Source organism: Eptatretus burgeri, chromosome 18 (assembly GCF_056783735.1).
Source record: "Eptatretus burgeri isolate ZD-2024b chromosome 18, Ebu_testis_v1, whole genome shotgun sequence".
Taxonomy (NCBI): domain Eukaryota; kingdom Metazoa; phylum Chordata; class Myxini; order Myxiniformes; family Myxinidae; genus Eptatretus; species Eptatretus burgeri.
Genome location: NC_140978.1, coordinates 46,612,390 through 46,628,823, shown reverse-complemented (window position 1 = coordinate 46,628,823; position 16,434 = coordinate 46,612,390). Strand labels below are relative to the sequence as shown.

The window sequence follows — 16,434 nt, the reverse complement described above, 5'->3', positions numbered from 1 at the left end:
AAACCGTGGTGCTGTCGACCTCCTGGTCCTGGCCCAAGTCCGCTCACAGCCGCCAGGGAACCAGTTCTGGCGCCAAGTTGCGAGCAAGAGAGGGAGGCAGGTCCGCCCGCCGTTCGACCCCGTACTCCGAGTCAGCAGAACCCCAGAGCCAACCAAGGTGAGGCACGAGGCTCAGCAAGGCTCCAAGACACGATAAAAACAGGATCGAATCTGCGCAACAACAAGCACGCTTCCAGCACAACAACCTCCACCCCAAAAAACACGATATTTTTGTCCCGATCTTCTTCCTCTTCTTTTTCGACCCCGAACAGAACCTTTTTATCCTCCCGTCCTCGTCACTTCCAATCGAGCCGTTTTATTGGCCCTGCGCCGTCGCCTTCCGCCAATCGTGATCACGGGGCGGAGCCATCCGCAGCACTGTCCTGTGACGTCACGGCCAGCCTCCAGGGACTACTAAAAGGGGTTTACGCAGACACACTTACCCTATCCCGTGTCCCTATCTAATTACGTGACAATTATCATTTCCCCCTTGAAGAAATGAACATTTACTAGACAACTTATCACCACTGAATTGCTACTTATTACATCGAGATCCTGGTAAACTCGAACAGCATGGCATACCTAATTAAACATCCTAATTACCCTTTGAATGCATACCCCCCCCTCAAACGTAACAATATCTTAGGGTTTTGAGTTCGAGCCCCTCTCCTGCTGATGAAGTTACACCAGGAGGGTTGACTCCTTCCAAGGTCAGCAAAATGAGTAACAGGGGGCACTGCATCAGCGTTGGTCAGCAGTCAGCGGTCAGAACATATAAGCGACAGGAATACGTCTGAAAGGAGTAAAAATGCCACAAGGGAATTGTAAGTTGCCGAGGTACTTAGCAGACTCACCCTCTGGAACCCGGCAGGGCCAAACGTAAAAATGTTGATGAAGGATCCAAGAAGAAATTGACTCCAGACTCTTCAGAAGAACTTCACCAATCAGCGTAAGGCAACACAAGACGTGAAAGGTGCCACAAAGGCAAAGAAGAGCTCTTTACACAAGAGCCACATGGAGGTACCAATATCAAGGGAAGAATCGTTAACAGCGAAATTCCATGATAAGGGTTGCCCTTTTCAGCACAACACCAGGCACAGAAGATCTGTGTTGAATGGAACGCGTCTGAAAGAAACCAACAAATGGCGGTCGGTCGCACCCAAAACGCCAAGCAGGAGGATCTTTAGCAAGGAGGGAAAAGACGTCCGAGGTATTCGGACTCCAAGTCAACCCTTTATTCAAGCCGCAACTGAACAACACTCTCGTCTCTCTTCTGGTTGCAACCGGTTCTGGAAAACGCGAGCTCAAGAATATTTACATATGACAACATGAAAGGCAAAACAATGCTGCTGCAGATTGCAATGGCATGCAAGTTTTCCTCGGCCTTTGTGAGAAGATTGAAGAATAATTCTACCGAAGGATAAATAGTAAGTCCCGCCTCAGTGATAATTCAAGCGATCTTTCTTCAGCGATTATAAAATCGCCCACGTGGGACGGATGAACGTCACAGCCTTCCATTCCGATTGGGGAATCCCGCCTTTTCCTTTTCCTCGGCCCCTTCTCCAATTTCCTCGTCTTCTTTAAACTCAATCTCTCTATATTTTCATTCCAATCAAATTTATCCAACACCGTTTATAAAACAAAATAAAATGTTAACAAACACTCATGATGTAAACGAATATAAATTCAATTCAAACAGTGACAACCAGTTCAGGCTAATCTGCCGGCGATGAAAAGCAGATGCGCAACACCGACGTACACACACACACGCACACACACACACACACACACACACACACACACACACACACACACACACACACACACACACACACACACACACACACACACACACACACACACACACACACACGGTCTCCTGTCTAGTAGACATCTAATCACGGTAACGCGCTGCAAGCTTTTGTACCAGGCTAACTTCTACAAAAATAGCTCGTAATAAAAACTACCGTGGGACTAATACACATAATCGTGGTCATGATGCGTTATTGCATTAGCATTGCACCCCATCCGGATGAAATGGGTTAATAAATGAATCGGCATGTCGGAATAGCACCTCAATTCCCGATAATCGTGGCATGCCTTTCTGATGACGAACATACCGAAACCTCTGGATGGGTTGTTACAAAAATACAGATTTCCATAAAATAGGAGTTTCACCCATGAGAATGGCTGATATCTCAAAGTTGTGGAGAAGTTGAAATAAAACTCGGTAAATTGTTCAGTCCGGCGGAGGGGATGCGCCGACTGAGTGCTCCTTCTCGTTTTGCCAATTTGTTCGGCTCCTTCCACATTTCTGTCATCCCTTCAATGCCTTCACCCTCTGCTCACACGGTGATATCATCATCATTGACAGAGAGATTGAGAAACAGAATAGAAAGAAAAAATAAAAGACAGTTTAAAAAAAGCAAACATTATATTATTAAAAGGACAACAGCAGTTAAAGTTGGCAAACATATCAGATCCGTGTACATGTCCATACACTTGGAGACAAAGTTCATGTCCATTACAACTAATCTACTGAGAGAGAAAGAGAGAGAAAGAGAGAGAAAGAGAGAGAAAAAGAGAGAGAAAGAGAGAGAAACAGAGAGAGAAAGAGAAAGAAAGAGAGACAAACAGAGAGAAAGAGAGAGAAAGAGAGACAAAGAGAGAGAAAGAGAGAGAAAGAGAGAGAAAGAGAGAGAAAGAGAGAGAAAGAGAGAGAAAGAGAGAGAAAGAGAGAGAAAGAGAGAGAAAGAGAGAGAAAGAGAGAGAAAGAGAGAGAAAGAGAGAGAAAGAGAGAGAAAGAGAACGAGAGAGAAAGAGAGAGAAAGAGAGAGAAAGAGAACGAGAGAGAACGAGAGAGAACGAGAGAGAACGAGAGAGAACGAGAGAGAACGAGAGAGAACGAGAGAGAACGAGAGAGAACGAGAGAGAACGAGAGAGAACGAGAGAGAACGAGAGAGAACGAGAGAGAGCGAGAGAGAACGAGAGAGAACGAGAGAGAACGAGAGAGAACGAGAGAGAACGAGAGAGAGCACGAGAGAGAGCACGAGAGAGAGAGAGAGAGAACGAGAGACAGAACGAGAGAGAGAACGAGAGAGGAGAGAGGAGAGAGAGAGAGAGAGAGAGAGAGAGAGAGAGAGAGAGAGAGAGAGAGAGAGAGAGAGAGAGAGAGAGAGAGAGAGAGAGAGAGAGAGAGAGAGAGAGAGAGAGAGAGAGAGAGAGAGAGCGCGCTCTCTGGAAATACCTACAGTATATTGGATGTTTAAAGTCAACAAATTTACTTTTGGAAAGAACGAGGTGGTAAAAAGTCCTTTTTCTGTCGTTTCCTCAATCCTCAGCCTGGCAGAGGAATCAGCATCTCAAGGAGATGGAGATGGGCCAGGCATCTGCCTGGGGGATGGGCAGACGGAGACCCCTGGAGTACCGGCGGAAAGTGGATGCAGTGACGCGCTGCTCCGACGCACACTCCCACACCTGACCTGACCTCACATCCTCCCTCTCTTATCTTCCTGTTCATCCATTCAGAACTTGTGGAGGTTTCAGTCGTTTCATCCGATCCTCTTCACATCACTTTGATGAGCAATGATAAACCAGAAATGTTCATTTTGATAACTCAGAGTGGAATACATTTCCAGTTATGTACAGCACTTCATTTATAATCAGTTATTAAATTTACCAATCGTTTAAACACCATCCTCCCCCTCCACAACGTACGTCTATTTTCACCCCTTCCTCAGTCTTCACTCTGTGTTTGCAAACAAAGGTCTTAAATTAATTTGTTTCCTGTTGAACTCATGTAAAAGACAGACCGACGAGTAATACAAAACTTTCACTGCTCTACAAACCTTGTATGTGTTGACACTCCATTTCTTCACGAACTCCAACTTTTCTAACGCGACACCTCTTCCGCCCTCCTCCGTAGCAATCGAAGAATTCTGCGTTGTCTCCACAACCTGGGCACCTGTGATAAAGTGAAGATTAGAAGCCAAAGACGGCAGATTTAAAGGACATCGTCCGTCAAGTGGAGAAATGACAGACATTTTAAAAGGGATGCATCTCATGATAAATTCGTCGATGGCACATGCGTTTCGAATGGAGACGGGGCGGGGTTGAAACCAGTGATTCAATGAGAGAAACTTTAGAGCGTTTGACGAAGCCACACTCCGAGAGCTTACCGTAGTCAAGCATTCACTTTCACCCTAATCTCAACCATGCTCAAACAACACAACACTATATATATATATATATATATATATATATATATATATATATATATATATATATATATATATATATATATATATATATATATATATATATATATATATATATATATATATATATATATTTGGAACACAGAATGGATCAGGATGCAACAACAAAAAAGAAACAGTAGAACAAGACGGGAAAACACCAACAGCAGGATTGAGGACAAAATATGAGATTTAGACAGGCAGACAAGGGATGTGGGAACAATAAGGGGGCAGGGGATGACCCATGAGGTGGACAAGATGGATAAAGAAGCAAACTCTCAGGAAAGAAAAAATAAAAATAAAAAATGAAAAAGGAAATTTGGAAGGAGTTAGTCTTGGGGGATTGAGAATTGGAAATTGCGGTGGGGGTGGGAATAACAGAGCAACTGTATGTTTGTGAGCACGTAAAATGGAAAACAAAAGCAAGCTGTCACATCAAACTACAGGTGCCTCTCGCAATGTGCAAACAAATCCCACGTATGTGCACCCTCACATATGGCTCTTCAGAAACAAGCGAGTCTCATCAAGAGGACTGAGACGCGTCTATCGGGTGATGTTTGTAATACATTCATGCTTCTCCGAATGAGTACGAGCGCCTTGAGGAGGTGGAAATTGCTGTGGGGAGAAATTGCGTGACCATAAAGCTTGAAGTAACCTTCCTGTTGATGAAGTTTGGGATCAGCCATTGGGGAGGATTACCAAACAAAATTAAATCATGACTCATTCAGCTTCCAGACACTGTCATCTCCAAACATTCATGTCAATCGTGAAGCAAGGCATCAATGGTTTTGCAAGACAGAAGGAGGCAGGATTCAAATATGTGACAAAATGCTGAGGTACAATACTTTCCAAAGACGTTCAGCAACTGTTGCTTCCCACATTCCCCACCATTTTGAAATAACAAAAATTAAATCACAAAGTTTCCCAGCAGTAGATTTAGCAAAGCGAGGAAACAAGAACCAAATAACCAAGCAATCAGGGACAGCAAGAGAAAAACTTCATTGCCAAAAGTGAGACGCACCACCTAACTGAAGACAAGGGAAGCAGGTGAAGCTAAGCTGGTTGCATCGGAGAACAGGGAAAAAAAGCTTTGCTGAAGGCACGATTGATTCGGAGACCCCACCATGTACCTGGTAAGTGGGGTGGCCCCATCGAAGCCTGAGCGGCCAGGCGACTAGCAGCGGTTTGACCTTCCCGGAGCAACGATGGCTCCTGTGGGGCCTGCGGGCTCGTCAGGGGCGTGTCTGCCCATAGGACACCACGGGAGGGCATCAGGTGCTCCGGCCTTAATCGGCCGCCTTCAAATAATAACACTGAAGCAAGCCGGCAGCAACACACACGGCAAAACATAATCATGTCATAATGTTCTATGAAATGGAAGCCGATAGTGCAGTCATGTTACATGATATATTTAAAAATAAAAATAAAATAATAAATAAAACAAGCTCAAATGAGCGAAGATCCTCGTCCTCTTAGATGATGACGCCACTTAAAAACGAATATGATGTCATTGTGATGTATCAGGTTTGCGATAAATTATCTGTGCTAATGCCCAGCTTGATTCCCGCAAAACAAAAATTCAAACAGCTTGCCTAGTTTCAGAGATAATGGTATAGGCGATTTCACATTAGCTATGCGATATTATGACGTCAAGCTTTTTTAGATCCTCGGGAGGACCCTCGGATAGTCTTACTCACGTTGTTGTTCTTCGATCTTCTCTTCTTGTGAACTTTTTTGTTTCACAACCTTCAGCTTCCTGAAACTTGGCCTATATATGTAATAATACCCTGCGTTATAAACAGTAACCATCTCCGATTTTGGAAATTCTTCCAAGAAAAAAAGTTGACGTCATAATATCGCCACTAATGGAAATCGCCAATACCATTATCTCCGAAACTAGACAAGCTGTTTGAATTTTGTTTAAGGGAATAAAGCCAGGACATTAGCACAGATAATTTATACGCAAACCTGATAGCATCACAATGGACGTCATATTCGTTTTTATGACGTCATCGTTAAGAAGACGAGAGATCTTAGCTCATTTGAGCTTGTTCTAGGAAGAATTTCCAAAATCGGAGATGGTAACTGCTCATGCAGCGTGGGAGTTTCTGCATATACATGGCAAAGTTTCTTTAAGATCCGATGAAAACTCTGGGTTGTGGACAACAGCTTAAACTGTCATCAAAAATAGGAATGATGTCATAAAAATTGATATGACGTCATAGTGATGTATCATATCGTATGCGGTAATTCATCTCTGCTAATGCCCTGTTCGATTCCCACAAACAGAATTCAAAAAGCTTGCCTAGTTCTCGGAGATAATTTTTAGGGTGATTTCCATTTGTGGAGATATTTTGACGTCATAACTTTTTTTCTCGGAGGAATTTTTCAAAATCGGAGATGGTTACTGTTCATGCGCAGGGTATTTTGTACATATATGTGCCAAGTTTCAGGAAGTTTCGATGAAAACTGGCTCATGGCTGCTGAAACAAAAAAGTCCGACAAGAAGAAGAAGATGAAGAACAACAACGTGAGTAAGACTTAGAGATCCTCCACGAGATCTAAAAAAGAATGCAAACAGAGATTTGCAGAGAGTAAAAAACAGCAACAACAAAAATACTGGCACAGAGAGGATGAGATAGAATGGGTTTTAACATGTACCGAACACAAGAAAGGCAAGAAGGGGCATCAAGTGGATGAAGACCTCTCATTGGACCATCAAATCTACAATTGAACCAAATTGGCTCACAAATTTTAAACTTTGATACTTTTCCACGCCAACATCAAACAGATTGACCTTCATACAGGGCTCAGTGCAGACAATGTCTGAAATAACTTCAGGATTCAAAAAAAATACACAAACACAAACGACTTTTAACTCTTCCATGAGCCTCAACATCTGCATTGCCAAGATAACAACAAAAAAAAACAACAGCACAAGATGTGATCATCAACACACCGACGAGAGATCAGTATAAACAGGCAGTGTAAGATGTCACCAACGCACTGGTGACAGGTAGGTTATAAACCTCCGTCTGCGTCTGCGTCTGCTGAGATGCGTTATCTCCATATTCTGGTTTCAGAATATGGAGACGGAGTTCTCAAAGTATCCCCACCTCCGTTTTGGTAAGGGATCCTGATTCATGGGCACGGCGATGAAGGTGTGTGCGTTGTTAATGCGTGTGTGTTAGCGTTCAAAATCATTAAAAAACAAAACACAGCAATTGCATTCTGCAACAATCCATTGAAATGCCACGTCGCGTGAGAAAAATGAGGGGAATCGAATCATTGGACACTTTCAAGCAAGGTCTTCCCATTCGCCATGCTGCAAGTCGTCTCGAACGGGAAGAAAGGATTCGATTTTTGACCTCCAGAAGATGTGATTAAGTCACCGGATCAACAAGTGATATGCCAAGAAGTGGACACCCCCAGGATAAAGACTGCTGCTCAGGACCGACACATTTGCACGACCTATCTACGCAATCAGTTTTCAAACTGTCCAGAGTTCTGCAAACGCATTCCCTGGACCAAGCATAATTGTCTTTGGGGCATCTCCATGATGCAGGCATCCCGTGCTCTTCATCTTGTTCAGCATCCAAGACGTGGCATCACGACACATCCAACTTAGCATGCCCGATGGACACGGAGGCAGTGGGCAAGTGTTAGGTTCAGTGACGAATTCAAGATTCTCCTTAAAAGGTATGACGTTTGTGCACGCTTACTTACGACCAATGAGCGATATACGCCCCAGTCTGTGTCCAGGAAGCCGCACGTTTTGGACGTGGGAAAATCCCTCGTGATGTGGGGTGGTATTGCTGAAACGTTTCACACCACCTTGTTACGTTAACCCGTGGTAATCTGACAGTAGATCGATACATTAAGGAGATTCCGTGACAGCAACATGTGTTGCCTACCCTTGAACAACATGGTCCACGAATCATATTTACACATGATAATGCTCCTGCTTACAGGTCCATTCAAACAAGGAATGTTCTCAAGGTCAGCGTGAATGTCATGACATCCGGGCCTGCCATCTTGCTGGATTGAAATCCAATTGAACATATCTCGGGATAAAACTGATTATCTCGTTTGAACCTTTGCCACAGACCCTTGATGAGCTTCGGAAAAGGAAACAGTCATTCAGGCATGGAATGCCATTCCCACACTCAGATTTGAGTGTTTAAACGGTGAACGAGGCTGGGAAAAGTGCCTCGTCAATTCCTCCAACAGCGTGGTGATCACAAATCGACGGAGGAACTTTCTGCCACATACTGCGTGGAGACTGACAAGAGAAAGTCTCAGCAGTGGTGAGAGGGTCTTGGCAGACCTCGGACAGATCCTAAAGACCAAACTTCAACATTTGAGCATTTCCCATGTGAAGAGCCTTCACACATGACAAAATCTCATAGGATCTTCAAGACCCTCCCTATGATGTGGAGCATTCTTGTCTATCTTGTTAAATAACCTGAGTGGCATGGAGGAAAGTATTCACAGCTGCTAAGAACTTTGGTCCAAATAAGCTGGTCTGTTTTGAAAAGTCTGATACACGACCCAGAATGTTCAGTTTCCAGAGAAAGCCGTTAACACCTTGTTTGAAGACCCCATGCACAATATGTAGACTTACATTTAATTTACACTTAGTGGGCATCTTCGTATGAACCTTTTGAACCGTAGAATGGAATTTCCCTTTAACACGGTTCATCCCTGTAGAGCTATAAAATTAGTCTTTTCTGAGGATCTTCAGTGTATCTCTTAAACATTCTCAGAAAATCAGCAGGCATGCATAACCCATAAACGCAGGGTTGCAGTAAAGTAACATAACAGATGTATTGTCCCAAAGGTATACATAAAAGACTTCCTGCTGGCGCGGAGTTTTCATCGTTCATGTTTGTATCGAAGATTGACCTTGCACAGTGTGGAGGTGTGTACAAAGTTTATAAAAAGGATTTTTCAGGGATGAAATTCGTTTCACAATGTGGACCATCACTGCTCTTGACCACCTTGAGGAAAACCTGCTTCAAGAGGAAGGGAATGGGAAACTATACCATCCAAAAGCACCACCCGCTTGTGAGCATGGCAATAATCTGACGCCTGGTCTCAAGGAAAGACCATGGATAGCATTTCCTGAAAATCCTGGGAAGCTCGGCAGGCTGATTGAGAGTCACTTACTGCCATGACATGTACAATGACACGGCAATGGCATTCAGTTTGAGATCACGGGTTAAGTCCATCGGTGAGACGGTGGTAGCACAACTGAACGGACACACCAGATGTTATCCAGCGGCAAGTGAAACACCACAGAACTGACAGAGGTGAATGCAAATGAGCATTATGAAGGCGAACACCATCTGGCTGAGCATGCATGAGCAACAAAAAAAGAAAAATAGAAAATAAAAAACCAAACAAGAAATGGACCAAAAGGGAAAACAAGCCAACACTGTTGCCTTCAAATACTCTGTCTTTCCTCGCACAATCCTAGGACAGATTTGAGACAGAAAACAAACACCTGTGGTAGGTTTCGTCTCGGCCTAAAACTCGTTATGCCAGGAAACACTAATCGCTGGCTGATTGGGGCTCGTACGGCCATGCGCAGTCCAACTTTCTAAAGGAGTTTTCCAAAACAAAAAGGTTCTTTTCCAGGACCTTCAATACAAATATTTTATGTAACAATGAAGACATTGGAACAAGATGAGGAACACGAATGAAACCTTGTTTGTTTGCCGTTATTCCATTGCATATTGTATAGTCTAGAAACTCCTGCTTCCTTCAAAGGCAGCATGGGGGAGGGTGGGGAAATTGTGGGGGCAAATATATTTTGTACTGTGGCAATAATCCCCCACCCGGGGCAGGGGGTTAGTAAACTACTTGTATTATGGCACGGATACGTGCAAAAATTTGTAAGTCGTCTCTAAAATAGTGAAGATAAGATTCGTCCGTGATAATTCTGATGTGCAGTACTGTGATTTCCAAATTGGGAACCCCATTCTTCGATGATAGGAGGAAAAGCATTAGGTAACCTTCCTGGGTCGGATTGCTGTGGTGTGTGGCAAGTAAGTGCTGAGGTGTCTTCCACCAGACGGCGGTCTCCTCAGGTTAACCTGAGGCGGTCACTTCAGGTCGGTGCTCTGGAATGTCCTATCCCGATGAAAGGATGATTACTGATATCTATATTATCTTGAGCTCCAGCGTTTGGACACTCAGCATTGCAGCACTCTGGAGGTTCGGGCCGGATATGGTGAGATCATGTGGGGTGGTCACACCCCACGGCTTGGCTTGGTCGCTCCGATAGTCACCATACTCAAGGGGTTGCCGTAGCTGTGTCCAATAAGCTGTTGTAACTTTGATAATTGAGGTAACACCGGTCAACGAGCGTATTATGAGATGAAGGATCTGGCCACTCCTTGGGTGTGTCATTTCCTTGGTCTCTGTTTATGCTCCGACCGAGAAAAGTGGATCGCACTGTGAAGGAGATGATTCCATGCCACACTCGAGTTTGTGGTTGATCAGTGCCGCAGGCGAGACACTCTCCTAGTATTGGGGGGTTTCATTCAATGGATCGACTGACACCGACAGGGTTGGTTATGAGACGTGTTGGTCCCTATGGGTCTGGAACTGTGAACCTGAATAGCACTAAGTTCCTTGACTTTGCAAGAAGAGATAGACTAAGGGTGGCTGGTTCATGGTTTCAGCGCACACAGGCTCATCGCTGGACTTAACAGTCCAACACTGGTGGTGTGGGAAAGGAAATTGACCATGTGCTCGGTGATGGTCGCTGGAGGATGATTCAGAACTGCAGGATTGGACCTGAGTGTTCAGTTCCTCAATACTGACCACATGCTTGTTTTAGTAACTCTGAAGTTGCAGCTTAAATCCAGGAGAATGGTACCATCCCAGCCTAGGCTGGATGTTGGCAAGCTCAGGTATGAGAGGTTAGCTGAGGAGTTGTGAACAGGCTGAGTGGGGATTTGGGGGGTCTGGATGTTTTGGGGAATCCTTGATGTTGTCGGTGGATGTCTTGGAACTCATTGACAGAGAAGGGCAACACTGTCTCCCAAGGAACATTGGATACTACTGACCAGTCACAGGGCCAGGCTTACTGGCAGAGCCAAGCTGTACAGAGTTGAGGAGAAAACAGTGCATGCGATGAGAGCTGTGCGAGGAATTTGTGAAGGGGTAGAGCATCACCTATGGTCAAGTGATTCACGTCCTGCTTACAGAGGAATTCATGCGTTATGCTCTCATCCACGCCCATCCCTCGATGTACTACATTTAGAGTGGAGGGTGGTGGGCTGGCTGACAGAGGAGTCAGAATCAGAGGCCCGCTGGGCCGGTTACTTTTAGCGGCTGTACCAGGCTGGATCCACCAGCTGCTGAGTTGGATGTCAGGGGTGTTGGTATCCATATTTCTAACCCTCCAATCAACTGTGAAACCACCTTCGCCAGTGGAGTCACGGCCAGTAAGTGAACTGGTTGAAACGGGGTAAAGCTCCAGGGATCTGTGGCATCATGCTGAACTTCTCAAAGCTGGTGGAAATGCTGAACTCATGTCTTTGCATGCAGTTCTGTGGCTTCAAGCCTGGAAACACAGGCATCATCCCCAAGTGACTGGAAAAGGGGCCTTGTTGTCCTTCTCTGGAATGGGCACTGTGATCGCCAGGGACTGCAATAGCTAATGAGGGGTGACGCTGCTCTGTGCCGGGCAAGGTCTTTGCTCGGATAATTTGTGAGAGAGTTAGCCACCATCTGTTTGAGTACCAGCACCCAGAGCAGTTGGGCTCTCCATGAATCTCAAAGGGGTCAACGATTGACTGTATCCCTGCTCTTTAAGTCCTCACGGAACGCACACGAGAGTCAGGGCAGAGGCTGCTTCCAGCCTATATTGATCTCCACAAAGCGTTTGATTCAGTGAATCGGGATGGCCTTTGGAGGATTCTCGTGTCTTCATTGGGTGCCACCAAAACTAACTAATCTGATTTCTGAACTATGCTCTGGTCCCAGTGCTGTGGAGGTATGGGTGGACTCCATCTCTGACTCGTATTTCTAGTTGTGACTTGAGTTTGCCAGGGATGTGCATTGGGGAGGAGCGTCGGAGACTCAAGTTGTGGTGCATCGTTTGGGAATGTTAAGATCTCTTGACCTTGATTTCGTACATGATTCAGTCATCCTTGTGGGAACGCCGATATCTTTATGGGATCTTCGAGGCACTGAATGAGGAGTTTGAGCCTGGGATTACAGGTTTCCTGGATCAGATCCAGGCTTTCATTGGCACTCTTAGATGCCGCTATCTCATTGGTACCTGTTTGTGGTGAGTGATGTTGAGGTCACGTAGAGATTCACTTACCTGAGCAGTGATATTCATGTCTCTGCATGTTGTGAGTAGGAGATCAACAGGACGTCTGGGTTGGGCCTGGAAAGTCATGGATTCACTGGATCCTGGGGTGTGGAGCTGCTCTGTCCCTGCGCAGATGGACGAAAAGTCCGAGTCTTCAGGTCCTTGGTGCTTCCAGTCTTGCTTTAAAAGTTTTGTCATGGGGTTAAAGCCGTACTCCAAGCCCATAGGCAACAAGGTATAAATTGGACTTCGGCCGGGAGGGAGTGGGGCTGGTGTTCTATGCGTCCACAAAGTCAAAAGTGCCCGGCTATCTTCGCCATTTACTTAAATAGGTTGGGTTCTTGATTCGTTTGTAACTTGTACGGAACACAATCTGATGAACGACGTGGTATATTAAATGTTCCGAACAACTGATCTTACTGAGTGACACGTGAGATCGATCAGATTAGCACAGTAACAGCTTGTTGGCAACTAATTTTTGCTCATACACGAAAGCTTCGACAATGGCTACAAAAAAATTATAAAATAAAAAAGAAGTCTTTGGAGAGTCATCAGCTAATGGTAATTCTCTAGTTTATAGCAAGCCACAAGCCAAGTGTAATTCTCAAGTCTGTGAGTTATTAGCAAAACTGCAATTCCACGTCTGTAACGAGTAGTGAACTCATGGTAATTTCTTCTAGGAATCTATTGTGCTGCACAGCCATGTCTATTCCTATGGGTATTTCACTGCTATACAAGTGTCTATTTTTAAATGTTTATATGAAAGGTTATAATACACTCCTTTAAAACCTAACAATTATAATTCTCCTATATCCACCACCACTGATATCGATTCAGCCTGGGAATTCACAGAATCTCTATATCTCTATCTCTATCTCTCTCACACACACACACACACACACACTCGAGAACTCGGAGCATCTATATATCTATATACCTCTATATCTCATTCTATATCTCTATATCTCTATATCTCTATATTCTCTATATCTCTATATCTCTATATCTCTATATCTCTATATCTCTATATCTCTATATTTCCTATATCTCTATATCTCTATATCCTTCTATATCTCTATATCTCTATATATCTCTATCTCTCTATCTCTATATCTCTCTATCTCTCTATCTCTCTATCTCTCTATCTCTATCTCTCTATCTCTCTATCTCTATCTCTATTCTCTATCTCTATCTCTCTCTCACGCAAAGATTCATCCCATCTTGTCTTCAGTTATCTTCACCAATCTTGCCTTGAAACAACTTGCATTCTCGTCCTGGAAGGCAAATCCAAACGAAACCTAAGGGAACCACAGATCATTTTCACAAAGCCTGCAACAAGTGTGCGTTTCACTCTCAGGAAAGGAAGAAAACAACATCTGGTCCACCCTCAAGAATGAGCTTTCAAACTTGTCTCCCATTCTCAAACCTGGTAGTGCCTCTGTCGAGTCTGTCTAAGCCTTGTCTAGACACTCCCCCCTTCCATCCCTTTCCTCACTTGAAATGGCACCACAGCCAACTGCATTCATGAGAAGGCCGAATGCCTCAATTCTGTGCTCGCTTCCAAATATTGTGTCCCAAAGCCTTCTTTCTTTTGAACCCACCCTTCCGAGTTGTACCCAACTGCTCCTGGATTCTGTGTCTTTTGCACCTGAAAATATGGAGACGTTTCTGGCAACCCTCAACTCTGACTCTGCAACTGAACTGGCAAGACGGCATCAGCTCGTGTTCTGGAAAACCTGCTCTGCTGCTCTTGCACTTCCTCTCTTTGCCCGTTGCACCCTGTTATTTACCATAGGTCATCTTCTGTCTGCTGGAAATCAGCCATCACTACATTTATTAACTGAAAGGGCACTCGGTAGAGCGCATACCTCCGCCACATCATGCCTGATCCACGAGTTATTACCGGCCCAAAACACACTTGAAATATGCTGTAAATATTGTTTTCGTCCCGATCTTCTCAATGATGAGGAACTGCCTTAAAAAATAAATAAGTTTTGTATCCAGATCTTCACCGAAATCGAATCAATCTGCCGTGGTCAAACACCCAACGTATCCACCATGTTTCATCCGAATCAGCCCACATCTTTTTGAGACATCGGCCATTCTATTATGTTTTTGGCCTGACTTCTCAATGGTGAAGAATCACTTAACAATTATCGCAGTCGGATCCGAATCTTCACCAAAATCTAATCAGTTCGTCCTCGTCACACACCCAGCCTGTGCACCCAATTTCATCCGAATCTGTCCACAATTTTTGAGATATCCTGCACACAGCAAAACAAACAGTAGACAACAAACAGTCAGAAAGGGGTGAAAACATAACCTCCCTTCACCTTTCGGTGGTGGAGGTAAAAGGTGCAAAAACAGATCCTCTCAACTACAGACCAATTAGCTTACTTCCCTCCATCAATAAGGTCATGAAATCATTCCTTTTCTCCAACAGCGTCATCTCAGATCATCAATTCGGATTCAGACCGAGTCACTCAACCTTGAACATGCTGCTTCTCAACTCTCCCAACAATGTATGGAGGGCCTCAATGTTATACAACAGGATTAGGACCATCTCTCTGGACATAGCTCGAGTTTTTGATACAATGTAGCATCTCGCATTGTTCTCCAAAAGCAATGCAAGGCCAACTCCACCCTTGGATTACTGACTTCCTTCACTCTTGTTGCCAATGTGTGGCTCTCAATGGAACCCTTTCTTCTCTACTTCCTGTCAAGGTTGGAGTGCCACAAGGCATTATTGTTTGCCCCATCCTATTTTTAATCATCAAATGATCTCTCTGACTCTCGAAAATTCTTTATCTATTTGCTGATGAATGTACTCTTGCCATGACATCCATCATCCTTCCGACAGACAGGTAGCAGCAGCCTCTTCCCTCTCCTCAGGCCTTGACAAAAATCAAAAACTGGTCAAACACTTGGAATATAGTCTTTCAATCCTGAGAAATCCCTCGCACTCACTCAGTCTGCAGAAGGACCAGACCGCAAACCCCTTTCATTTACTTTCTCATGTCCCTTCGTGAAACAGAAGTCTAGTCACTCAAACTCTTGGGTCTCTACCCTCAGCCATGATCTCTCTTGGGCAAACCACATTTTAAAATTCGCCTCCATGCCAGACACCAACGGGGCATCCTTGGTCGTAAAAAGTCCTTCCTTGGGCACACCTGAGCTCCTGTCCACCAACAAGGCTTTCATGCGCAGCTTGATGGAGTACCGCTCTCCCTGATGGGCTGGTGCTCCCACCTCACACCTTGCTTAGCTTGATGCTGTGGAAACAAAGGCTTTTCAATATCATTGGAATCTTCTCAAAATGAAGCTATACGGCTTCTCACTTTGCCATTGCCGACAGGTCAGTTAGCTATTTGGCTTATTCCGCCTCATTTCTGGACTCTGCACCCCAGCTCTCTCCATGCTTTGCTCCCCCCCCCACCCCCCATTATCTGCAAATGGCATGCGGTCCAATTAGAAGGCCAGCCCCCCACCTTTGTGAAACTGCCTAAATCCAGAAACACTGCTCACCTCCACTCATTTATTCTTTTCCCACCGGTGGATCCACCGTCCGCACTCTATTCAATCTCATTCTTCCCTTCAGATTTTCAACACAGCTGTTCACCACCATGTCAGGTCATTCCCAATTCAAAATAATGATCTTTACAACACCTGTTAAACAACCCTCCCCCCTCAGAAAATTTTGCTGATGTAGCCATATTGTCCACCCCTCGTGTTCTCCTTCCCTCTCTACCCCTCATCGTTGTCTGCCTTCATCTATCTTCTCCCTCTGCAAATGCAGTTGGTGTTTTT

At 44.6% G+C, this 16,434-nt stretch overlaps 1 protein-coding gene across 1 annotated transcript in view; it reads right to left on the bottom strand.

The window, feature by feature from the left end:
* ARFIP1 (ARF interacting protein 1) overlaps positions 1 to 16,434 on the bottom strand; it is a 125,616-nt gene that overhangs the window by 62,119 nt on the left and 47,063 nt on the right. The window contains 2 exon segments of the mRNA XM_085864158.1: positions 3,888 to 4,003; positions 5,426 to 5,539. Coding sequence (XP_085720284.1) covers positions 3,888 to 4,003; positions 5,426 to 5,539 — 230 coding nt within the window.